At 52.1% G+C, this 24,787-nt stretch overlaps 2 protein-coding genes and 1 long non-coding RNA gene across 12 annotated transcripts in view; 1 reads left to right on the forward strand and 2 right to left on the reverse strand.

Moving 5' to 3' along the window:
• The window catches only part of CHD4 (chromodomain helicase DNA binding protein 4), a 31,062-nt gene extending 28,702 nt beyond the window's left edge, over positions 1-2,360 (reverse strand). For all 7 annotated transcript variants that reach the window (XM_059184606.1, XM_059184605.1, XM_059184607.1 and 4 more), the window contains exons 1-2: positions 2,201-2,360; positions 1,155-1,332 (exon numbers count right to left, since the gene is read on the reverse strand). In XM_059184606.1, coding sequence (XP_059040589.1) covers positions 1,155-1,254 — 100 coding nt within the window. In that variant the 5' untranslated portion in view covers positions 1,255-1,332; positions 2,201-2,360. The remainder of the gene's footprint in view (positions 1-1,154; positions 1,333-2,200) is intronic.
• On the forward strand, positions 459-4,173 carry LOC131838448 (uncharacterized). Its single transcript, XR_009356598.1, has 2 exons — positions 459-878; positions 3,835-4,173. It is a non-coding gene; the product is annotated as an uncharacterized LOC131838448 (long non-coding RNA).
• Positions 4,174-11,161: 6,988 nt separating this feature from the next.
• Positions 11,162-24,148, reverse strand: LPAR5 (lysophosphatidic acid receptor 5). 4 transcript variants are annotated; one of them, XM_059184622.1, is made up of 2 exons: positions 23,945-24,148; positions 11,162-14,101 (listed from the first exon to the last, which is right to left on the reverse strand). In XM_059184622.1, exon 2 carries the CDS (start codon positions 13,893-13,895, stop codon positions 12,792-12,794), a length of 1,104 nt encoding a protein of 367 aa, XP_059040605.1. In that variant the 5' UTR covers positions 13,896-14,101; positions 23,945-24,148; the 3' UTR covers positions 11,162-12,791. The 4 variants fall into 4 exon arrangements, with proteins under 4 accessions (XP_059040605.1, XP_059040604.1, XP_059040606.1 ...); XM_059184621.1 differs by lacking the exon at positions 23,945-24,148 and adding an exon at positions 23,596-23,902; XM_059184623.1 differs by lacking the exon at positions 23,945-24,148 and adding an exon at positions 20,445-20,852.
• Positions 24,149-24,787: the final 639 nt, after the last annotated feature.

Here is a 24,787-nt window from a genome sequence, read left to right on the forward strand (position 1 = left end):
TGTAGAAACATCTTTCCCAGACCACTTCAACTTGCTGCTAGAGCTAAGGAGAGAGAAGGCAAAAGTGAAAGAAGTTTGATGGGAAACGAAAACAGGACGAGCAAGCTCTGGAATTAAAAGAAAAATAAATATAAGCAGAGAATTTAAAAATGGCATTAAAAAAAAAAGCTCAAAAAAAGGTCAAGGAAACAAGCAGGTGACTTAGCTAAGGGCTCTTTAAAAGGAAAGACAGCCACTTAGATGCATGACATCAATCACCATTTGAGAAGAGACAAGAGCTACTCCAATCAGGCAGGGTGATTATAACCATACGGGTTTGGCCAGTCCAAGGAGCCACCCCCAAACACAGACAGAACAACCCCCAACACACCTACACAAACACTTCATGCCACCAGCCCAAACCCTAGGCTCCTTGCATGGAGGCAGAAGCCTCTAGGAAAAAAGACAGTATTATGTCCACTTGCTATAGGAAAGTGGGGGGGGGGGGGGGTCTGCAGGGTGTCACCTCTGTTCTTTTGCCCCTCCCTAGTATATCTTTCAGGCTATGACATCCTACCCCTAGCCCCCATCATTTCCCCACTTCAAACATTCCAACACTCTGCCTGGCTAAAAGCGCTCTACAACCCAGCTAAGGAGCGCAATTCAAACTTCACACAGTTGAGACAGCACAGAAAACCAGTAACTGATCAGAAGCTAAAAATAATCAGATAGAGAGTAACCAGCACTCCCTCTCTCCTTTCCACAGCAGCAACCACAGGATCCTACTAACACAGATGACCGACTGGTCTCCAAAATGCAATCCTCCAAAACACCTAACTCCTCCTACCCCCCACTCCAGGGGTCCCAGACACCTGCATTCCTCCATGGACCCGCACAAGGTAAGGTCCGCCAGCCCAGAGAGCTCCCTCAACCGGGAACTGCATAGCATTCCTGAAGACAGTGCAGCAAGCTTGCATGGAGGTCCCAAAGCCCAGGAGGCACATGGCTTCCACCCCCTCCCACAGGAGCTCCGTAGAAGAGAACCACTCCCTTCGGATGCCCTCCACCTCAGACTCTGCACACACAGAGAGAGAAACTCAACCCTGCCTCACCAGAGTCGCTAGGGAGGGCCCAAATGCCTCCTTCCTGCCCTGGGCCCTTGGGGAAGATGTTACCTGGGTGGGGTGGGGGCAGGCTGTTGTTCAAAAGTGCATCCATATCTTCCTCCTCGCTGCCCGCCGAGCAGGGGGACGGGGAGCCCAGGCCCGACGCCATCCCCTTCCGCTCCCGGCCAGGGAATCGGCCCAGCTGCTCCTGCCTGCGGCCTGGGGCCCTCTACACTGGCCCGAGTCACTGTGCGGGGGAGGGGGGAAAGAAAGAGAGAACAGTCAGTGACGCGCACTGTCCCCCTCCCCCACACCCACCCGCTCTTTCCGCCCACCACCACCAGCGGCCCCCCCACCCCAGCCACCCTAGCAGGGCACCCGAACCACTCAGGCTGAACTTAGTTCCACACTCCTCGAGGGCAGCCCGGAAGCCGGCTCCCCAAACGGAGCCCCCAAGATGAGCGGGAGCGACGCCCCCGAGGGCAGGCTGGTGCAGGCGTGGGGAGGGGGAGAAACCAGACTGGACCGAGCAGGGTGTGACGCGGGGGGGAAGGGGGTCCGAGTGGCCGCGGCGCGGGGGGGCCGGGGGAGGCGGCAGGCGGCGAGGAGCTCGGGGACACAAGGTCACTTGGGGGTGGGGGGGCGCCTCCCTGCGCCTGGGGAGGGGCCAGTCCCCAGACAGGGCAGCTCTCCAAAGGCTGTCCTCTGGGACAACTCAGGTTCTCCGGAGGAGCTGCGGGGCCGAGGGGGCGTGGAGGCTTGGGCGCTCCAGGGGGCTGGAGGTTGGGACCCGGGGGGCGAGGGAGCGCCCACCGGGCAGGGGGCCGGGCCACGTGTCCCGGGGGGCAAGTGAGCAAAGGGCAAGGGGGCGGGCGCCGGGCATTGTGGGAGACCAAGCCCGAGGTGGGAGTCGCGGGGGGCAAGACTTGGCCGGCTTAGGGCGGGGGTGGGGGGGCAGGGCGCCCTGCAGGCAAAGGAAAGGAAGGGTCGGCTCCTCTGGGCAGGGGGCGGTCCGCGAGTCCGGGACGTCTGAGGAAGGGGTGGGTGGAGGGATGAGCTTGGGGGCTGGTCGGGCTGAGAGGGGCGTCTCTCTGGGAACCCCGCGCTCTCCTCACCCCGGAGCCGCCGCAGGTCGCGCTGGGTCCGGCCCGGTGTCACTCCCGCTCCGGCTCCTCCTCGCCGCGGCCGAAGGGGGGAAAATGGCTCCGGCTCCGGCGTCGCCTCTTAAAGGGCCCGAAACACCGGCCGGGAAATCCCACCGCACAGGCCCCGCCCCCCCACGGACAGCCCATAATAACCTCAACCAACTCCAACCCCCCCTCCACTACCGCCACCCTCCTCCTTAGGTCTCCCGGGCAACCCCCGCCCCCTCGTCGCTCAGGCAACCATTGGCCACGCCCCCTTCGAGCGCGCGCGCGCGCGCGTGTCACCGGGGCAACCACCCACCTCCTGGCCATCCCATAATACACACGGACACCCTACCACCCCCCCACACACACACACTCCATACACCTATATGCCAAGGCTGTTGACATCTCATAATATTGCAGACCTTTTGCAACTAACCCTTTCCCCACCTCAGACATCCCATAATAGTCATCCTTTGCCAACTTCTTCACTTTGGCCCTAATGCTAACATCCCATAATAATTCGTCACCTCTCCTTCCCCATGGCCATCCCATAATAAGCACCCCTCCCAGCACTTCAGCCTCACAGCCCATAATACTCATCCCCATCCCCCACAGACATCCCATAATAACCACTCTTCATCCACCCCCAGTTAGATATCCCATAATAGTCAGAAACTCCCCCCTCCCCCCCACATTACAACAACGGACACTTCGGCCTCCTCCCACACACATCCCGTAATAATCAGTTTCCCACTTTCTATACTCACATCCCATAATAAGCAACCCCCTAGCCTGAGCTGCCCTCAGCGCCAGCAGGCTAGGGTCTAGATCCTCAGAACACCACCCTCAGCCTTCATACATCCACTCTAACTCCACAACCCATAATAACCTTCTCCTCTGTCAGAGAGATATCCCATAATGATCGGCAGTCCTACTGTCACCCTACAGATGGACATCTAATCTCCTTTCCTCTAACCCTGGAAAGATATCCCATAGTTCTACTCCTCCACCCCACCCCCTGATATCCCATAATAATGTCAAGCAGCCCGTGGTCCACCATACATACTATAATACTCCCAGCACAACCTAGAGTCACATCCCATAATGCTTCACCTCCAGCCACCACCCCTATGCCTTTCCAGCCAGGCATCCCATAATATTCATATTCAAACCTCCCCCACCTCCACAGGCTGTCAGTCTATTCTAACACCCAGAGCCATAAGGGTGAAGCAGGCTACCCACACTGCCCTGTGCCCGCCCCAACTTGTACACACCTTTATCCCTTCCTGGGCCAAAGTAGTATCCTAGCATAAAGCCTCTTGATGTCTAGGACAAACCCTGCCTTCCCTCATCCCATCATTTCCAGACACTCAGAAACTGAGAGTCAACCTAGGGCGCCATCCAATCCCACCAAATTCAGTTATTCTCCAGATGCTTACCTTCAGCTCTTAAGTTTTGGGTAGAGCCAACCAAATACCATGCTGATCAGATGAGCCATTTACATAAAGTTTAATTCAGCCATAGCATCCCATAATAATTATAAGCTCTTATCTTTACAAAGGTGTCTTTATTTCTCAGCATTTCAGCAGTCCTTCTCCCATGTCACCCTGCCTCTCCAGGTCAGGTGGTCCAGCATGCCTGGGCCAGTCCCATGGATGGACATCCCACCATAATATGAAGTGAGAATTCTGCTATATATATCAAGAACCAAGACTCCTCTCCTCCTCACTGCTACTCCTGTTCACTCAACAGATGTTGCCAGAGCACCTAGTAAGGCAGCAAGCTGGGCGCCACAGGGAGTGCAAGGACCACAGGTGCCTCCCTTTAAAAAGCATAAACAACTATGGGACAAGATAGAATGTCTGGTGTCAAGGGAACACAGCTGAGTGCTATTTCCCAATTTCCTGTTAAAGAAAATAAAAGAGATCCTAACTGGTCTTAGGAGAGATCAGATCCCAGTAGAGGTTCTTGATAGTCCTTGAGAAGCTAGAAGGTATTCCAAAAGGGTTTACAGTATAGATGGGTGGTCAAAATATCTCCTATCTGTTCCCTGCCACACAAAGGGATTTTGATTGGAAAACAATGTCCATCTATCCAGTGTTTCTAAAACTGAAATCCTGTAATATCGTTATGGGCCTCCTTTTTGAGAGACTCTTAACATACCAGAGTTGTTATCCTCATTCTTGAACACCAAATTCCGCTTACCTTCAATGTTCTGTATTTTTTTTTTAAGATTTTATTTATTTATTTGTCAGAGAGAGAGCGAGCGAGAGCGAGCACAGGCAGACAGAGTGGAAGGCAGAGTCAGAGGGAGAAGCAGGCTCCCCGCAGAGCAAGGAGCCCAATGCGGGACTCGATCCCAGGACGCTGGGATCATGACCTGAGCCGAAGGCAGCTGCCCAACCAACTGAGCCACCCAGGCGCCCCTATGTCCTGTATTTTTTAACCACTTTCTTGTTTATATCTTGAAGTCTCATACTTCCAACTGTCCCCATTCTCATCTTGTTGGGGTCCATTCTCCATCCAAAAAAACCCTTTGATGTATAATATTCACCATCTTTCCTCCTCCCATGTACAAGTCAACATTCCAGGATGCCTCTTTCATTCAGTTATGCTACAAGGCAGCCTTCCAACGTATACCCTCCCCTTCCCAGACTGGGCCTATCTTGCAGTTACCTTGGGGACCCAGTCTTAGAAAGTCCAAGAGCCCAGTCTTAAGAACTGTTAGTCCTCAGAGAGCCTGATCCCATAAACCTGTCATTTTTCCCTTTTCCTGGTCCCTAGAGAATCAGGACCCAAGTGAAAACCAATGTCATAGCACCATTGCCTTGCTGCCCCCAACCCCCAAGGCAGAGGTAATGTCTTTCTTTGCTCTCATGTGCCTTTTCCATACAAATCCAAGAACTATGGCAGTGGGACAGGTTGGAGAGAACCTGGAACATCTTCTAGGATGAACCTCACACTGTCTCTGCATTGCTCTTCTAAACCTCACTTTCCTAGAGAAAGGGCCTAGCCAGAGGACTCTGCCCTCCCCTGGGAACCCAAGGCTGGAGTTGTGGCAGGGAGAAATAAATTCAGGAGAGGTGAGAGCTTGCTTCAAGAAGTTACCGTCCCTTTGCTTCTCAGCAGAGCACCTGTGGTGTTAATACATCTTTTCACCAACTCCTACCTGACTTAACTCCCTGGAGCACCCTTTTGCCACATCCCTGAGGTGTGAAGGCCATTTCCCCCATTCTACAAGGTTGCCATGGTCTTCCTCATTCAATTCTCATTACATCAAAATTGGGCTCAGTGGGTTAAAGCCTCTGCCTTCGGCTCGGGTCGTGATCCCAGGGTCCTGGGATGGAGCCCCGAATCGGGCTCTCTGCTCAACGGGGAGCCTGCTTCCTCCTCTCTCTGACTGCCTCTCTGCCTACTTGTGATCTCTGTCTGTCAAATAAATAAATAAAATCTTAAAAAAAAAAAAAAAATTGGGCCGCATTCATTCGAGCAAACTCTCCCCCATGACCATTCTGAGTACTTAGGATGGACCTTGTTAGCCTCACTTAGGGGAGAGGAGGCAGCTCTGTTAAGATATCATAACGTGGGTATACCTTCTTTCAACAACATTCTCCTTGGCAGGTAGAGCTGCTAGATACCTATTATGCCCTCCTCTCTCCCCTTTTCTCCAGGGAATCCAGCCTGCCTCTGGGCCTCAAATTCCCTTCTGTAATATCTCCATCTGCCCCATAGCCTTTTCTTCTCATATATAAAAACCCCATTACTACAGTGATTCGTAATATAAACCAGGAAGAGTTTTGTAACTGGGTAGTCACAGCTTTGTGCCCATGATCATAAACACGGATTGAATTTGTCCCCCATAGCTCTCTGCCCACCTCTCCCTGCTCCCACTACGAGGAGAATGTTAGAATCCCTTTGCTGCCTCTTGAGTTCCAGAGAGGGCTAGGATGAGTGTGTTTATGTATTGCTTTTGTGGTCTTTATGCTTCTTTGCTCCCCCACTCCCTGGCCCCACACTACCCTTCCAGATAAATTACAAATAAACCACTAGCATGATTGGCCCACAGAGACTAAGGGTGGGATAATCTCATGATTAATGCACCCAGGGGGACAACCTCTGTAACCGGTTACCTTAGAGTTCTGTTTCCATCCCATGGTACAGAAGAACCTAGAATAACACTCAGAGTGGGTTTTCCATGGAGTTTTCAGTACATGCTCTCTCTACATCTCTATTTTCTGTGAGCCCCAGAAACTGCCTGTAAGAGGTCTAAGGGACCAGTGTTCTCCTGCTTTGTCAGAAAAAGGGCTTTGGAAAGACAACATAGGGAGGAAAAGCCACAGTGACAGTGCATTGTGATGGCTAGACAGGATGCAGGTCCTGCAGGGCTTTGGGGAGGGGGTGGGTGACAGGACAGGCATTTGCCCTTCAGGAGCCAACTGGGTCTCTGTTGTGTGACTGCAAGGTTGCAAAGCCCCTGTGGCCCAACCCACCTACCTGAGCTGTGGTCCCAAGGCTCAAATCCAGGAAGGCAAAGTGGGAGGAGAGTACTTGGGTTCTGTGGTCACCCAGGAGCACTACTCCCTTTGGTGTGCCACACAGACAGAACCCAGACATTACCACTGCCAGCCCAGCTCTGCAGGGCCTGGATTCAGCAACCCTGCAGCTCACAAGCTACAAAAAGACCCAGGTGTCCAGGGTTCAGATTTGACCAGCTCTAGCCTGCCCCAGGGGCCCCTTCAAACAGCTGTCACAGAAGAACCTCTCTAGCCAGTTACTCTTGCCAGGCCTCAGGTCTGGCTCCAGGGCTCACCCCACCCTCCCCAGCTCCTTTCCCTCCCTCTTCCTTCCTTTCCTTCCTCACCACCAACCACCCCCCCCAACCTCCCCAGAGCTTTACCTACCCAGGACAGCCCCACCCAGTTGTGCAGGGCACATCCCATAATAATCCTTCTCCTTGCTAGCCCCCACCCCCCCCAAAAAAGAGAGGCGGCCATCCCGCGGTGACCGCCCCCTCCCTGCAGAGCTGCCGGGAGCAGCCATCCCATAATAGCTGGCCGCCTGTTTTACTGGTTACGGCTGTGGAGGGAGCTGGAGAGGAAATGGAGAGGAGGGGGGAGGGGAAGAGGATCAAGGGCCCCCACTTTGTGGAGGGAGAAGGGGGAGGAGAGTGGCCCAAGGGGACTGGGAGCCAAGAGGACATCGTGCAGGTGGGAGGTGTGATCTGCTGGCCGCTACAACCCTGCTTTAGGGCTTTCTCCCCATTCCCCAGGAGCTGCCTTTCCCCCTGAGCACCTTGGAGGTGTCTGCTAGTTAAGGGAGATGCCTAGGATGGGTTGAGGTGCTCAAAGTGTGTGCGTAGCGGGGGATGGATTTCAGGTGTTCCCCTTGGGCCGTTTGAGAGAGAAGGCAGACCTTAGAGAAAGGATGGCAAGAGAGTAAGGGGTGGGGGGGTTGGAGAAGAGCTCCTCAGGCCCTCCCCATTCTGCACCACCATCCCATAATAATCCCCCCAACCCCACTCCCCCTCCCACACACGACATCCCATAATATCTTCTGGAGAAGCAGTCCCCGCAGTAGGTACAAAGAGCTATCCCATAATATGCTCCCCCACCCCCACTCACCACCCCCCCAACTTGGCCCCCCCCTCAGTCACATGCAGCCGGTGCCATCCCCCGCTGCTCCCCCCTCTGGCCACCGAAGGCCTTGCCAGCCCATAATACTCTTGCCTCTGGTCGCAGGAGGCCTCCAGCCCATAATATTCCCTTCCACCACCACCCCCCCTTCCCGCCCCGCACCCCTTCCTCCCGCCTCCAGTTGGATCCGGGCCTCACCAGCCCATAATATTCCCCAGTCTCCTAAGGCTGTTCCAGCCCATAATACTCTCCCTGTCTCCTAAGGCCTCTCCATCCCATAATACTGCCAGACGCCTGACCTGTGGGCCAAACCCCAGCCCGTTCCACACATCGAGGCTGTGTCAGCGCCGCTGGTCTCCCTCCCTATCCCTCCCTCCTCCCTCCTCGGCGCTTTCCCTCCCAGGCTCCCTCCCGCCCTCCTGCCCTAGGCCCCTCTCCCGGCCCCACCCTGTGCCTGCCTGGGCCCTTACTTCCCCTCCAGCCTGCTCTCTTGCCCTTTCTCCTTTGCTGGGTTCTTCATCCCATGCCCCCTCTCCTCTCCCTTTCAGGCACTTTTCTACCCACTCCTCTGTCTCTGGGATAGACATTAGGCCTAGTGGGGAGAGAGTGCCCCCAGAGGGCAACAGGCCAGTCTCTGCCCCTGAAAACTGTCTACTTGACCTAGCACTGTGGAAACTTGCCCAGCCTGCCTCGCTCACCCATCCCCTGGCCCTGGTTCTGATTGCTGGCAGAGCCCTGTCTGGGTGAGGATTCACCTTGGAACCCTTGCTGTCTTCCAGAAACATCACAAACAGATTTTACCAATAGCATCTACTCCCCACATTCTTGTCAAAAAGAGAGCTCCCCCTTTTGGGGTTTCTCCCAGGTGCCTTTCCAAGGTGATCTCATTGACCTAACAGCAACCCAACAAGTAGATACTGTGATTCCCCATTTCACAGAGGAGAAAACAGAGGTTCAGAGAGTTAAAGTAACTTGCTAAGTCACATTGCCAAGAAGTGACAGAGCTGAAATTAGTACCCGCCCAGGTTGATTCTGAGAGCCTTTGGGTTTCCCGTGTGAGAAACTTCCCTTTTTGGTGCTATCTCTTCTGGAGAGGATATGGCATGGTGAGGCTACCCTGGCCTCCCTCTGTCTCCAAGTTCTCCTGAAAGAATGAAGAAGGCAGGCCCGTGGTGTGAAATTTAACCTCCCCTTTCCCATTTCCTCCACAGGACCCCCAGGTGGCAACCCAGTAGGGATTTCCCTCAAGCTGGTTCAGGGCTAAGAGAGAAGCATCCTGACCCTTTGGGACCCCCGTACCTTGGCCCTGGTTCTCCTGAATTTGTTTTATTTCAAGACCAATGATTGTTACTCTTCTCCGGGCTACTCACTGTGTGGAGGGACCTCCAGAGGAGGGAACTCTTCCTACAGAAGAGGCAGACTTTGAGGAGAACCAGGGGAGGTCTTCTCTTCAACTTAGTTGGTGGACAAGCAGGAGTGCTGCCTTGGAGATGCTGGGTACTTCCCGGCTAAGGGAGGAGAGTCATGGCCAACTGCACCAAGGCTGAGCCATCCCACCTGGGTGAGCCACAACCTAGCTACTCCATTCTAAGGCTTTGATGGGGTGTGTTTCGGGGCTCAACACAACTGGAACCGTGAGTGAGCTGCGAGGTGCTCTGCGCAGGAACCTGGGGCCGGTGGAGGGGGAAGGGGCAGGTGTGTTGGAGCGTGAGAGGGTTAGGAGTATGGAGGAAGTAGTGGAGCAGAGAGGGTGAGAGAAGTAGTTGGGAGAGGCAGCCCGGGTGAGGAGGAGACAGGAAGCCAGGGAGGATGGATGGGACAGAGCCAGGATGAGAAGGTGGGAAGCCCCAGAAAGGGGAGAGACGGTGGAAAGTACTGCAAAGAGTAGGAGTTAGGGAGCCAAATAGCTACCGTGCCTCTTCCCGGTTGTGTGACCTTCAGATTGCAGCTTCCCTAGGGTGCTTCATTTGTAAAATAGGGATAATAATTGCCCTTAACTCAGAGGCTTATGATAATCAATAACTAAATAATATATAATCAATAGTGATAAGCACCACATGGAGATCCTGGCATAGGGAGTTATTTCCAAAACTTGTTCACGCTCTTCTCCCTCCATCTAGGATGTTCTCATTTTCCTCATTTGGATTTCCCTAAACTATAAATGGGGTCACCGCAGGACACGGGGTGAGGGCTCTGGATCACCCCCACATCTTGCATCTGTCCTACTGTGCACTCGGTGTTGGAGAATGCTATGAAAACGGCAGTGGCTGGCTCCAGATGCTCTTAAGCTTTCCTAGCCTGTGGCTTGTCAGGTTCTTCTGTTCATTTCCACTCTGCCTGCTCCATCTCCTGAATCTATTCCTGCCTCTTTGTTCTTGTGATAGAAACTCTTTGGATGCACTGATTGCGGGGAAACAGTCCACCAGAGCTTAAACCCCAGAGATTTCACACTGGAGGTGACCCATTTCCATCCACCTCCACACACCATGGTCACACCTCTCCTTGACAATTTTAACAGCAGCCTGACCAGTCTTCCTTTCCCCCTTAGACTCCTCTCCCCACTTCCCTACAGTTTACCCCACACCGTCTGTCAGAGTGAGCAAAACCTCCCTCAGGAACCTTTAGGGGCTTCCCACTGCCCACGGAATTGACTGCCAACACCTCACTCTGCATTCTTGCATCTTCTGTCTGGAATGGTAATTGTTAACTTGTTCTGTGGTCCCCCATGAGACAGTACACTACTCCACACCAAAATTCAACAGTTCATCATTCAACAAATATTTATTAAGCACTTCTTTTGTGCCAGGAGCTGTTCTAGATGCTGAAGATACATCAGAGAATCAAGCAAACAAAAATCCCTGCCCCCAGGGACCTTAGGTTCTACCTGGGGGGGGGGGGGGCGGGAAACAGACAGAAAACTATAAAAATTATAAAAATAAATAATTATGTAGTATGTGAGAAGATACTTTCTCTGTGAGTTTTGAAACTCATTCACATATCAGAATATAAAAATACTCAAGCAATTTTTAAAAAAACTGTCTTCAATTCAGTCTCAGTTCTGAGACTTTGGACTACCACCACATTTTATGCTCTCACGACATGGGTCTTGAACCTTAAGGACGAGGGAAGATGGAGCAGGTGCTAACCATTGGGCCTCTTCAAGAGCTACAGGAGGGCCTAGCCCAGGGCTCCATCTTCCCAAGAGATGGTGAAAGGTTCTACTTGAAAGTGATCAAGGAGGAATCTGGGTCAGTTCTCCGATTTGGCCACCAGGGGTCATTTTACCTCTGTAAATCACCATCAGGAGCAAACTAAAACACGCAGAGACACACACAGGAAAACCCTCACACACATACACACACACACACACACACACACACGCCATTGAGAGACCTAGCGACAGAAATGCATACAGGACACACGCATGGCTGCAACTTCCTCACTTATGCAGTCTCAACTCCGCAACCCCTCCCAGCCCTACTCCAAGTAAAGAGGGAAGAAGGAAACAGTAGGTGGTCCATTCATCAGTCTTCCATTTCCTTGCCCCCAGCTTGCTAAGAACAGACACCTTATTCCTGTCCTCCGTTGCACTCTTATGTCCCTGGAAACTTCTTTGCTGGCTGTGGCAACAGTTCCCTTTTCCCTTCCCCGGGGAAAGAGAAGCCCCACCCCTCCTCCGAGTGTTTGTGAGACTAGTTCACCCCCACCTCAGAGCTGCCCCACCCGCACCAGGAAGCCAAAGTAATGTTGCACTGGGTGTGCAGCTCCAATCTACCCCTGCAAACCCTCAAGCCTTTGGGACTAGAATTAGCAATTGATTTGTGGAGCATTTCTCTGTTCCTGCAATAATAAAAAAAACAATGTATACATATGCCCTGGGAAGACGTTACACATGAACTCTAATACTGATTCTTAGATGTCCACAAGGTCAAAGTTATTTTTGGAATATTACTCCCACCAATGTTGTTTGTCCTATGCAATCTCCTTGTTCACAGGAGTTTTCCAGAGGCTTCGTGAAGTGTGATGACATTATTGCTCTCAAAGCTAATGGAATGTGTGCTTGTGTGTTACATTGTTAGGACTTAACGAGTTTTAATTTCTAATACGGTTAAATATCAAAAGGTAAGGTATAAGCAAAGGCTTTTTGGAGTCCTCTATTGTTAAGAGTTGTAAAAGGGTCTGAGAGCAAAGTTGGGGAGAACTGTTAATTTCGTACAAAAAATTTTCTCCCTTATTCTAGATGAAGGGCCAGAGGCAGAGAGAGAGAATTTAGGACCTAGAATGGAGGAGGTCTGGAAAGGGGCGGAGTGGAAGGAGAAAGGACACCTAGAAAGGCCTACAGAGACCAGCATCTGGGGGGGAAAACATCCTCTAACTCACAGTTTTGTCCTGCCCCCAACCACCCCATGCTGGGTGTCAGGTCTAAATTGTTACAAGTTACTAACCAAGAATGAAACAGATTCTGTCAGTGTCTCATGGCTTCACGCTGGGCAGCGCAAGGCCAAGTGGAAATGAGAGTGGGTAGCATTGGAGGCACTGAGACTGCTGTGGTTGGTCTAAATCCAGGACACTCATTTTCTGCTCCATCTACCAGCCTTCCATAATGTTTCATGCCCACACACTAAGGGCATGTCATCCAGTCGTCTGCCTATGCAATGAGGGAGCTCACAGCGTCACTCCCTCCTCACTGGGCCAGGGATTCGCCCCACGCTCACCATCACCACCAAAGCAAAGAAGGCATTTCCACCAGCACTCTTCTTCCTTCCCTGTGCCCCAGGCTGGCCACAATTTGTTCTCTTGTGCATTTACGGGCAGGAGTTGCTGCCCAGAAGTCCAAGTGCCCATCCCACTTCCCTCATGTACAATACCCTGCGAGCGTGCGCGTGTGAGCGGAGCGGGGGGCCTGGGAGGTGGGGGTGACTGCGCAATCGTACGCAGTGCATTCACAGGATCGAGTCCTCGCGGCGCTGGGTCAAGGGCGTCCCAAAGCTGGAAGGCTGGAGCAGCTTTTGGTTGGCGGTAGCCGGACCGGTGATGAGGGTGCCCTCGGTGGACCGTTCGGCGTGCCCTCCCTGAGCCCCGTTGGTGGCCAAGGTCCTGGCGCGGAGCGGAGTGCCCAGGCCGCGCAGGGTGTTGCGGAAACCCTCGGCGCTGAAGTAGTACACGAGCGGGTCCAGTACGCAGTTGGAGCCGGCCAACAGCACCATGACCATGAGCGCCTGGCGCACCCGGTCGCGCACCTCGCTGCCGGCCGCCACCACGTTGCCCCGCAGCAGCCCGTAGACCGCCAGCGTGGCGTTGTAGGGCACGAAGCACAGCAGGAAGATGACGAGGTTGGCCAGCAGGAGGCGCACGGTCTTCTGCCCCCGCCGGCTCCGCGTGCTGTCCGGCCGCGCCAGGGTCCAGAAGACCCGTCCCGACGAGTAGAGCATGGCCGCCAGGGGCAGCAGGAAGCCCAGCGCCTCGGCCAGCAGCAGGAGCCACAGTAGCCTGTTCTGCCACATGTCGCCGAAGCTCTCGAAGCACAGGTGCACCTGGCCGCCGTTGTAGCTGCAGGGCGAGGGCCGGTGCACCAGGCCGGCGGGCACGGCGAACACGGCGATGAGCGCCCACACGCCCAGGCACAGCAGCCGCGCCACGCGGGGCCGCCGCAGGTGCCGCAGCCGCAGCGGGTGCACGATGGCCACGTAGCGGTCCACGTTGATGAGAGTCAAGAAGATGCAGCTGCCGTACATGTTCGTCTGGAAGATGGCGCCCGCAGTCTGGCACAGGAGGTTAGAGAAGGGCCAGTAGTGCAGGGCGTAGTAGGAGATGCGCAGGGGCAGCGAGAGGGTGAAGAGCAGGTCGCTGGCTGCCAGGTTGCACATGTATACGCTCACCACGGAGTGCATGCGCAGCACGCGCAGGAAGACCCAGAGGGCCAGCCCGTTGAGGGGAAGCCCTGCGGCCAGCACCAGGCTGTAGACCACCATGTGCAGGTAGTGGGTGTTCCGGTAGTCAGGGCACTGGGAAGCAAGGCTGGAGTTGTTGGCGGAGTTGTGCTGCATGGTACCAGTGTGAGAGGAGCTAGGCTGGGGACATCATTGGGCACGCTAGGGTCCTGGCCTCGTGTTCGTCCCCAGAGTGGGGCCTGGAGGCTGCGCAGGGACCGTCCTGGGGCAGGCAGGACATGGGAATGTGGACTATGGCTGCGAGGCAGATGGCTGTCGGGGGGTTGGACACTTTGGGTCACTGCTTCATCAGCAGTGGAGACCTGGAATAGGAAGGCAAGCCAAAATCAAGATTATGCAAGGACAGCGTAGGAGTCCCAAATGTTTATCTAGCTAACCTGGCTGGCCTCTTGAGTCTTTTCTCAGCCTCGGATCTTTCCCCAACTTTCTGTCAGGCCACAATAGCTTTCCACAGTAAGGCTATATAGCACAGTGTTAAAAGCCCAGGCTCTGGGGTCAGACTGCCTGGGTTTAAATCCTGGTTCGGCCAACTTGCCTATCTAGGCCCTCCGAAAATTGACTTAATCTCTCTGAGCCTCATTTTCCTTACCTGGAGAAAAAGGTGGTGGTGGTGGGCATCTCCCACTTCATGAAGTTATTAGATTAAACGAGATATGTGTTAAGTACACAGGTTCTACTAATAATCTCTCTCCCTTTCTTCTTTTCTCTTGCAGATGTTTACTGAGCTTTAGAAGGTTCCAGGCATGTTCACAGCCCTGAACAAAACAAAGGCCTTGACCCCAGCTCCTTTACTTCCACAGAAGGGGGACAGATAATAAAGTGCAAGTAAAGAGGTCCTATGTCAGATAGTAAGAAATATGATGGAGTACTGCCCCTGGAACTCCCCAGGTCTGCTGGCTCCCCGTTATCTAAAGAATAAAGTTCAAATTCCCCAGGACAGTACAAAATCCAGGCCTCATTCATCACATCCATGATTGCTCTTGTGTGGGCTGGATTTGTGGTCAGAACAACCCGGGTTCGACTGGATTGTTTGACCGCTCTCTCAGTTTCTTTGTCTGTAAAGTGGGGACAATAACATAATGGGCTCTTATGGGCTGATCACACACCAGCACACTCTTGGTGTGGAGTGAACTTCAGTGGGCTGAACTTTTCCAGGTGCTTCCCTGGAGGATCTGACTAGGGAGCTTCCTGGCTGGGATTCTCTGATGGAGGGAGAAGGGGTTTTTTAAGTGAGGGCTCAGAGGGGACCCTAAGTCCAGAAAGTGTGGCAATGAGGCAAGGAGTTACCAAGGGCACTGCCAAGGCCACTGGAGAGAGCAGCCCACGGCAGCCACAGTGCTCAGGCAAACCCTGGCGGACAAAAGATATGGCCAGGAGGTAGATGAGCCAGAGGATAGGACACGGTCTCAGAATCCCACCCTCCTTAATGCCCTAATGCCACAGAAGCTACTCTTCCATCTTAACCCCCAAATTCCATCTTTTGTGTGTGGTGGTGGGGGGGAATGGGTAAAATATACACAACTTAAAATGTACGGTTTTAACCATCTTTAAGTATATAATTCAGTCACATTAAGTACACTCCCAATGTTGTGACCATCACTACTATTTCCAGAACTTTTTCATCATCCCAAACAACTCTATACGTGCCAAACACTAACTGCCCATTCCCTCCCTGCTCCCTCCAGCTCCTGGAAAACTCTATTCTACTTTTTGTCTCCAGGAATTTGCCTATTCTATTTGAATTAGTGTTTTTATTTTCTTTGGGTAAATACCCAGTAGTGCAATTACTGGATCATATGGTAATTTTATTTTTAATTACTTGAGGAAACTCCATACTGTTTCCCATAGTGGCAGCACCAATTTACATTCCCACCAATGGTCCACAAGCCTTCCCTGTTCTCCATGTTCTCACCAGTCTTTGTTATTTGTCTTTTCTTTTAGAGGAGGAGAGGGGCAAAGTGAGAAGGAGAGAGAGAACCTTAAGCAAACTCCACACCCAGCGTGGATCCCAACACGGGGCTCCATACCACAACCCAGAGATCATGACCTGAGCCGAAATCAAGAGTCAGAGACTCAACAGACTGAGGCACCCAGGTGCCCCTATCATCCTGGTTTTGATTTGCGTTTCCCTGATGATGAGTGACGTTGAGCATCTTTGTCTGCTAGGCTATCTGTATGTCTTCTTTGGAGAAATGTCTATTCAGGTCCTCTGCCCATTTTTTAAATTAGATTACTTGTTTTTTTTTTCTTACTTGTATTTTTTTTTTTAAGATTTTATTTGACAGAGAGAGAGAGAGATCACAAGCTAGCAAAGAGGCAGGCAGAGAGAGAGGGGGAAGTAGGCTCCCCACCAAGCAGAGAGCCCGATGTGGGACTCGATCCCAGGACTCTGAGAGCCGAAGGCAGAGACTTAACCCCCTGAGCCACCCAGGCGCCCCAGATTACTTGTATTTTTTTGGTGTTGAGCTGTGCAAGTTGAATTTGCCTATCCCAGACACCTCATCTGAGTGGAACCATATAATATCTGTCCTTTTGTGTCTGGCTTCTTTCACTTAACATAAAATTGTCAAGGTCCATCCATGTTTTAGTATGTATCAGAATTGTAATATTTTTTAATAGCTGAATTTTATATATATATATATATATATACACACACACATATATATTTTTTTAAATATTTTGACAGAAAGATAGACGAGAGAGAATATACAAGCAGAGGGAGTGGGAGAGGGAGAAGCAGGTGAACGGGAAGCCTGACGTGGGGCTCGATCCCAGGACCCAGGTGCCCCTGAATAATGTATGTATGTGTGTATATATATATATATATATATATATATTTTTTTTTTTTTATCCAACTGTCAATGGTTACTTGGGTTTTTCCACCTTTTGCCTATTGTGAATAATGCTATAAATGTGACGTCCAAATGCCATCTGAGGGAACAAAGTTGTTCAGAGACCCTGAGCAATTATCCCGATACTGGATTTATTCCTCTTGAAAGGAATTTTTTTTTTAAGACTTTATTTATTTATTTGACAGAGATCAAAGTAGGCAGAGAGAGAGAGAGAGAAAGAGAGAGGAGGAAGCAGGCTCCCCACAGAGCAGAGAGCCCGATGCGGGGCTCGATCCCAGGACCCTGGAATCATGACCTGAGCCGAAGGCAGAGGCTTTAACCCACTGAGCCACCCAGGCGCCCTGAAAGGAATTTTTTAAAAAGATTGTTTTTTAAGATTGCTTTATTTACGTGAGAGAGAGAGCATGCGTGTGTGAGCATGAGTGGGGAGTGGGGCGAGGGAGAGGATCCCCAGCAGACTCCCACTGAGCACAGAGCCAGAAGTGGGGCTCATCGCAGGGCTTGATTCCAGGACCTGCAATATCATGACCTGAGCCAAAATCATGAGCCAGAACCAGATGCTTAACCAACTGAGCCAAAATCATGAGCCAGAACCAGATGCTTAACCAACTGAGCCACCCAGGGACCCCTTAAGATTTTATTTTTAAGTAGTCGCTACACTGAACGTGGAGCTTGAACTCATATAACTCCGAGATCCAGAGTTGCACGCCTCACCGACAGCCCACCAGGTGCCCAGGAACTGCTTAAAATCTTACCAAGCTGTAAACCTGACTCTAAAGTCTTCCTGTGGGTTTTTTTGTTGTTGTTCATTTGTTCTCCCTCAAACCATGACTACCAGCAGTTTAAGCCTTGTAAGAGGTTTAGGAGAACAGTTAGAGGAAATAAACACTTCTTTTGCAAAATACCAATTTTACCAACAAAAATCATTTTAAATGGGGCTGAAACCCACTGAAAAGCGAATAAAACCAGACTCTTTCCCTGACACATGCCCCACCTCCCAAGCTTCTTTGCTCCAGCCACGCCACACTAAAAACAGTTTTGCACAGGTCTTAATGTTTTCAGGACTCTGCTCTTGCACGTGCAGTGCAGGCTTTTTTTTTTCCTTAAGATTTTATTGATTTATTTGACAGAGATACAGAGAGCACAAGTAGGCACAGTGGCATGCAGAGGGAGAGGAGGGAACAGGCTTTCCCACTGAGCAGAGTGTCCTGTGAGGGACTCGATCCCAGGACCCTGGGATCATGACCTGAGCTGAAGGCAGCCGCTTAACTGACTGAGCCACCCAGATGCCCCAGTGTGGGCTCTTCTGCTTAGAATGCCCTGCCTCCCCCTCACCAACAGACAAAGTCAATCATTTCTTAGGACTCTGTGAAGCCTCACCTGCCTCCCTCCTTCCCTCCCGGCAAGGCAGATGTCATTCCCCTTTGTACACTGTTCACCAGGAGTGTCCCACCTGTCTTGTAATTAGCTGTGCTTAGCCTGCCCCTCCCCTTAGACTGTGAGCTCCTCGAGGGAGGGTCTGTGGACCGTGACTGAGTCATCTTGGTCTCCCCAGCCACTATGTCCATAAATGTTGAGGGAAAAATATTAGTGATGATTTACTGGCCACTCATCCTGTCCCAGGCTATTTTTACATGCGTGGTCTTTAACCTTCCAGAAGGCCTTTGAGATAGGTGTTCAGCCTCGTTTTTGCAGGAAACAGCAGCTCTAGAGTTCCATCAGGGCTGTTTGCATCAAGAGTGGATGGTGGGATATGAGGGTGCATGCGGCCCAGAGCACCTGGTCCCTTACAGCTGCCTGTAAGAAATCTCAGCCCACAGATAAAGTTACATCTTTATTTGCCCAGTTGAAATAGACACTTTTTTTTTTTTTAAGATTTATCCATTCATTTGACAGACAGAGATCACAAGTAGGCAGAGAGTCAGGCAGAGAGATAGAGGAGGAAGCAGGCTCCCCGCTGAGCAGAGAGCCCTACGCGGAGCTAGATCCCAGGACCCTGAGACCTCGACCGAAGGCAGAGGCCCTAACCCACGGAGCCACCCAAGCACCCCAAAATAGACACTTTTTAACAGCCCACCATTTCTCATTGGTAACACAGACTCCTCTTGCTGTCTCACTCTCTCTCTCTCTCACACACACACACACAGGAGTGCCCCTCCTTACCATGTCTGCTTACCTACTTAAGCACATTATTGGTTCACAGCTTTGAACTTCTCAGATTGTTTCCTGGGTGTTTATTTGCTTCCATCATCCCCCGCTAGATGGTAAGCTCATGGGTTGGGACCCCCCTCATCCATGGCTTTCCTCCCAAGCTCACACTTGGGACTCACACTTCAGTCTCTGTACTTAGCAGGCCCATGTGACATTCACTGACTACCTGGAAGGAAATCTGTCCCCTCCCTGCCATGTTCACACACCCTGTAATCTTGCTATTTAATCTCTCTTGTGTTGGTCCGCCAGCCGCTTCTTATCTCACTCCTATATTGCCCAAGTATATAACTCATCTAGTAGAAGACTCCGCCTCCTAAAAGGCCTGTTTGGAAACAGCCTGCATTATATTTTCACAAACAATTTACACTGTCACTACAGTCACACTTGATCATTCTTTTTTTTTTTTTTTTTTTTTTTATAAAACTTTTTTTTTTTTTTTAAAGATTTTATTTATTTATTTGACAGAGAGAAATCACAAGTAGGCAGAGAGGCAGGCAGAGAGAGAGAGAGAGGAGGAAGCAGGCTCCCTGCTGAGCAGTGAGCCCGATGCGGGACTCGATCCCAGGACCCTGAGATCATGACCTGAGCCGAAGGCAGCGGCTTAACCACTGAGCCACCCAGGCACCCACACTTGATCATTCTTAACCATTACCTGGAGAATCAATGGCTTCTTACACACACTAGACAATGAATGAGTGAATGAATAATTGTTTACCAAGAATCCCAAGTATTTCTGACAACAAAGTTACAATGTTCAAGAGACTGAAAAGTATTAGATGAGCTTCTAGTTAAAGGGAAAGGCCTTTTGTAAAGCAGATGGTGATGCTTTTGTTACTGGACTCCAAAGTGGAGAAGTCCTTTTTGTGGAAAAGTCATTGTTTTCTGATAGATACACAAGGGCCTGAACTGGGCATCGAGGACTGCCAGGGCCCTGCCCTGGTCCCCACCCCATCTGCCTGCTTCCCTGGGGCTCCTGTCAGTGGAGCTGCGTGGGCACGGTGCCAGGCCAGATGGCAAAGATGGGGAAAACTGCCCAAAAGGAGGCAAACAGGAAGTGGAAGGAGGGCTCTAGCTGGGGGGGGGGGCAGCCCAGGATCTCACCCCAATCCTGCCTTGAGAAAGAGGTCAGGTTGTAGAAGAGATGGAGGAACCAAAGAAACAGCAACTGTCCCAGAAAGGATCAAACACTGGGGCTTTGTGTCCCCAGCGAGGAGGGGGGACCTGGAGGCCCACATCATCTTAATAACCTCCAGGCGCACAGATGTGGTTACGAGCACAGCACCACATGCAGATGTGCGTGCGAAGTCACATAGACATGCACACAAGATCCCCGGTATGTGCACTCACCCGCTAACACACAAGTAGGTGCATGCACAGAGGCACGGACAACTAGGCCAGAGGAGGAAGAGTGGACACAGCCCTTGCCTTAGGGACAGTATTCTTACCCAGAGAGACAGAGCACATCAGGCAGCCTCAGGAGCCATCCCCATAACAGATCCCCGCGCCAAGACACTGAAGGGCTGAGGAAACACCCTGGGGACTGCCCAGGGCACACCACCCACCCTCCACACCACTCACACACCAGAGCCAGGACAGCCACCTTCCTCCTCCCCTGGTCTCTTTCAGGTCTCTTTCAGCTTCCTGGGTGCACATCAGAGGGCCAGGTTCCTGATGACCTCAGGCCTCTTGAACCTGTCCCACTGCCCTCTGAGCTGGGCTGGGCGCTGCTCTTTGCTGAGATAAGCCAGAGGGGCAGAGCTATTTTCTGCCAGGCAGGAAGTGAGAATTGAGTAAAAATGTGCAGGAGGCTAGGTCATGGTCATCCCTCCCTCTCCTCCACACAACCTGCCTGTGCTATCCACCCTTCTGGCGGCTGACCAGCCATGGGGCTGAAGAGAAGGGAATAGGTGATTCCGGACAACGGTGGAGGCAGGGTGGGGAAAGAAATAACTCTTCTCTGTCCAGCTCCCTCCTGTTCACCACACTCTCCATGTGCACCCGCCGCCCCCCGCCCCTCCTGCACACCCGCCAAATGCCTTGCTCTGTCTCCTCTCTTTAGTCATTCATGTCCTCTAGGAGTTTGAAAAGGAACCTCAGATCTCATCCTCCTTGCCCAGGAAGATGCATTCTAGAATAGCCCCAAACCTCATTTTATTTTTTTTTAGTAAAGATTTTTATTTGAGAGAGAGAGATCACAAGTAGGCAATAGGCAGACAGAGAGAGAGGAGGAAGCAGGCTCCCTACTAAGCAGAGAGCCCAATGCAGGACTGGATCCCAGGACCCTGAGATCATGACCTGAGCAGAAGGCAGAGGCTCAACCCACTGAGCCACCCAGATGCCTCCCAAACCTCATTTTAGATTCCAGAGGCCACAGCTGAGAGTCCCTGTGCGCTCTACCCACCCCCCTTTAGCTAAGCCCACCTCCACAGCTGTGAGCTGGCAATACTGGCAGGATGTCCCCTTTACCCACAGACAGGCTTAATTCTAAATTATACTTTTTTTTAAAAAAAAGATTTATTTGTGAGAGCAAGAGCGTGAGCGCACATGCATGAGCAGGTGCAATGGCTGAAGGAGAGGGAGAAGCAGGCTCCCCGCTGAGCAGGGAGCCCCATGTGGGGCTTGGTTCCAGGACCCTGAGATCATGACTTGAGCCAAAGGCAGACACTTGACTGAGTCACCCAGGCGCCCCTAATTTATACGTCTGTTATATGTGTATGTTCAGACTCCCCAAACAGATCCCAGCCAGGCTGAAGCCTCCAGCAGAAGCTTACCAAAGTTTGAAGGCTTTGTGAACAGCTCTGTCCTAGAGCTGTTCTGAGGACACAGATGAACCCCACTCGTTTGAGGGGCCTATGGCATGGAGATAGTACAATGACACCAAGGTGAGTGGATGGCCTCTTCCTTCCCCCGGGGATGGGGGTGTGTGGCCACAGTCTTCCCAAGGAGAGAAGCCTCTGGCACAGGCTCCCCAGGGCTGTTGTGTTCTCTCTCCATGGCCCCTCTTCCTGTTCCAGGCCTGCTCTGCTCTCTCCAGCCAAAATTCCTGCTCTGGCCTTTCCCCACCTGGCCCCACCTCAGCCTGTCACTTCCTGCACCATCCAGTATCCTCCTCAGCCACGTCTTCTCCCTCTGGATATTCTGACCTCACCTCTCTCATTTTTTTCTGGGCCAAAGCAGAAAGCAAAGGTGGCCTACATCCCATGTCTGTGGATGTCACCGCACCACCCGCACATCTCCCTCCACCCTGCTTTCAAGACCTGGAAAAACAGGAAATAAAGTCACCATCCAGAGAAGTCGCTGGGACCAGATCAGCCCGCTGCCACAGCCCTGTGCCCTGAGCTGTCCCTGTGCATCTTACCCTTGGCTCTGGGGCCTGGTCGGGTCCTGGCCCCCCCCAACAGAAAGCCTGAGCCTTTTGACCTCTTTGACCTTGTCCTGAACTTGGGCGGCACTTTTCTGGAGCTTCTGGCTTTGCCCTCCACTTTTCCGCTGCCTCCTTCCCATGGCACACCCCCCCGCCCCGCCCCCGGCCACAAACACACACACAAGGTGTCTATTTTGCTGGGGTGTACTCTGCAGGGAGCAAGCTGGGGAGGGCCAACATCATCAGGCAGAGACATGAGGAGCTGGGCTCTAGAGTCTCTGAGTGGCCAGGAGGGAAGTCTCACAAGTGCAGGCAAGTTCCTATTTTTCCCTCAATCCTTGCCTCCATCTCCCCCTGGGGCTACAACTTTCTCACCCTAAAAGGAGCCGAAGATACAACCTGGTGGGAGTGATCCTTCTTGTCATGGGGGCTCCCCTAAATAGAGGTAACAGGTAAGCAGCTGCCCTCAGTAGTGGGATCCAGTTATTATAAGGCCTTGTTGACCCTCACCTGTGCTCAGTATCTGAAATTCCCCTTCGTGCCACTCATGAGCCATATTCTATCAGAGTCATAGGGACATTAGAGAGCATCTTGTCTAATCTCGTACAGAAGATGGACGCACTGGGTTGAAGTGGTGTTTCTCAAAAATCCCATTAAGATACACCTTGGTTGTATCTGGGTGGCTGAGCCTGGGTGGCTCAGTGACCTCTGCCTTCGGCTCAGGTCATGATCCTGGGGTCCTGGGATCAAGCCCTGCATTGGGCTCTCTGCTCAGCAGGGAACCTGCTTCCCTTCCTCTCTCTCTGCCTGCCTCTCTGTGATCTCTGTTTGTCAAATAAATAATCTTTTTAAAAAAAGAGTTTAAGATAAACCTTGGTTAGCTGGGAAGGATAGCTACTAGAACACATCTGTGCCAGTAATACCATTAGTGGAGTTTAATCAGATGAGTTCATTGTCATCTAGCAGAGGGTTTGACCTGGGGGGAGGGGGAAAGGGTCTGGGAGAGTGGGACAGGGCTAGACACCACCCCCAGAGAGCCCTCCTCAGTGGGCTGTGGGAAGCCCAGGGTTCAGCATAACAGTGGGGGCCTTGGGGGGGGAGGGGAAGACATATCTGCCCAAGATTCTCCAGTGTGGGGGCCTCGGGCTTCAGAGGGGCACTCCTTGATGTGCCTAGTGTGGTGGCCGACTCCCCGGGCTCGCTCTGGAAAAGACTGCAGGAGGCAGCCCCATTTACCTTTTCACTCTATTCAGAAAAATTTTCCAGGTCCCATGGTCCTCCTCATCTCTAGCCCCATGCATGAACCCCACTCTAAAGGAGGGACTTGTGCCCCCTGCAAAGTTCAGCCCCACCGGTGACACCCCCATACCTGTGTTCCCTGTGGCTTCCGCTGCCTGCTCTGGGCTGGGCTGGCAGGACCTGCTCCTGAGATGGGTGGGGACACATTCTCCCGGCAGATCTCCAGGTTTCCCAGCTCCCTGTACTCAGTCAACCCCACACAGGCAGGGAGAGAGAGAGGAAGCAGTGCCCTCCATGGCCTTTGCAGCCCGTCAGCGAAGAAACCCCGGCAGAGAGTGGCACTTAGTCCAGCCCCAACTCTTGCCTACTAATGGCTCCCCCCACCCATTGCTCACACACTCCCTAGCTTCCGGGAAGCCCAACTGGCACACCCACCCACGGGGATGGATGACTAACCACCCACTCTGAGCTGTACTTACACCAGTTCCCCCTGGTGCCTCTTTCTTTTTTGGGTTCCAGCAGGTGGTTTCGCTCTTGCCATTCATGGTCACCCAGGGCCATTCCTCCCTGCTTCTGTCCGGCTCCCCTAAGGAGTTCCTTCTTCTGGGGAATGGGAGACTCGGATGGCAGCGACTTTTTCTGCGCCCTCTGGCTGAGCCCCTGACCTCCTGTATCAACAAGGCTAGGCATGTTGGCCATGCCCAGTACACAAAAACAACTTAAAAGGTTTTGACTGTATGTGAAAAAGGATATTGTGGTCGAGTCAGTCTGAGAAACTCTAAGCTGAACAGGTTTCTCTATGACAGGGCTTCTCATGGTCTTTACCATGCCATGAGAAGACTGATGAGGTGTTCATAACTGAAGCTGGGTGAAGGGTTCATGGGGTATGTTATTCTATTTTTGTGCATATTTGAACTTTTCCATAAAAAATGTTTGTTTTTTTAAAGATTTTATTTATTTATTTGACAGAGAGAAATCACAAGTAGATGGAGAGGCAGGAGAGAGAGAGAGAGGGAAGCAGGCTCTCTGCCGAGCAGAGAGCCCGATGCAGGACCCGATCCCAGGACCCTGAGATCATGACCTGAGCCGAAGGCAGCGGCTTAAACCACTGAGCCACCCAGGCGCCCCTGTTTGTTTTTTTTTTTAATGCTGTTAAACACCATGCACCTGTAGGAGGAGAGACTGTAGAGTTTCCCAAACACGTGCATCCTTGAACACATTTTGGGAGGTCCCAAGTTCTTAAAGGTCAATGCTGGAGTCACACCTCAATGTATTGTCACCTCAATGTTCAGATCATCTGGCCCATCAATGGAGGTCAAATC

Source organism: Mustela lutreola, chromosome 8 (assembly GCF_030435805.1).
Source record: "Mustela lutreola isolate mMusLut2 chromosome 8, mMusLut2.pri, whole genome shotgun sequence".
NCBI lineage: Eukaryota > Metazoa > Chordata > Mammalia > Carnivora > Mustelidae > Mustela > Mustela lutreola.

Coding starts and splice junctions, on each gene's coding strand:
- LPAR5 (XM_059184622.1), bottom strand. CDS start 13,895: ATGCAGCACAACTCCGCCAACAACTCCAGCCTTGCTTCCCAGTGCCCT.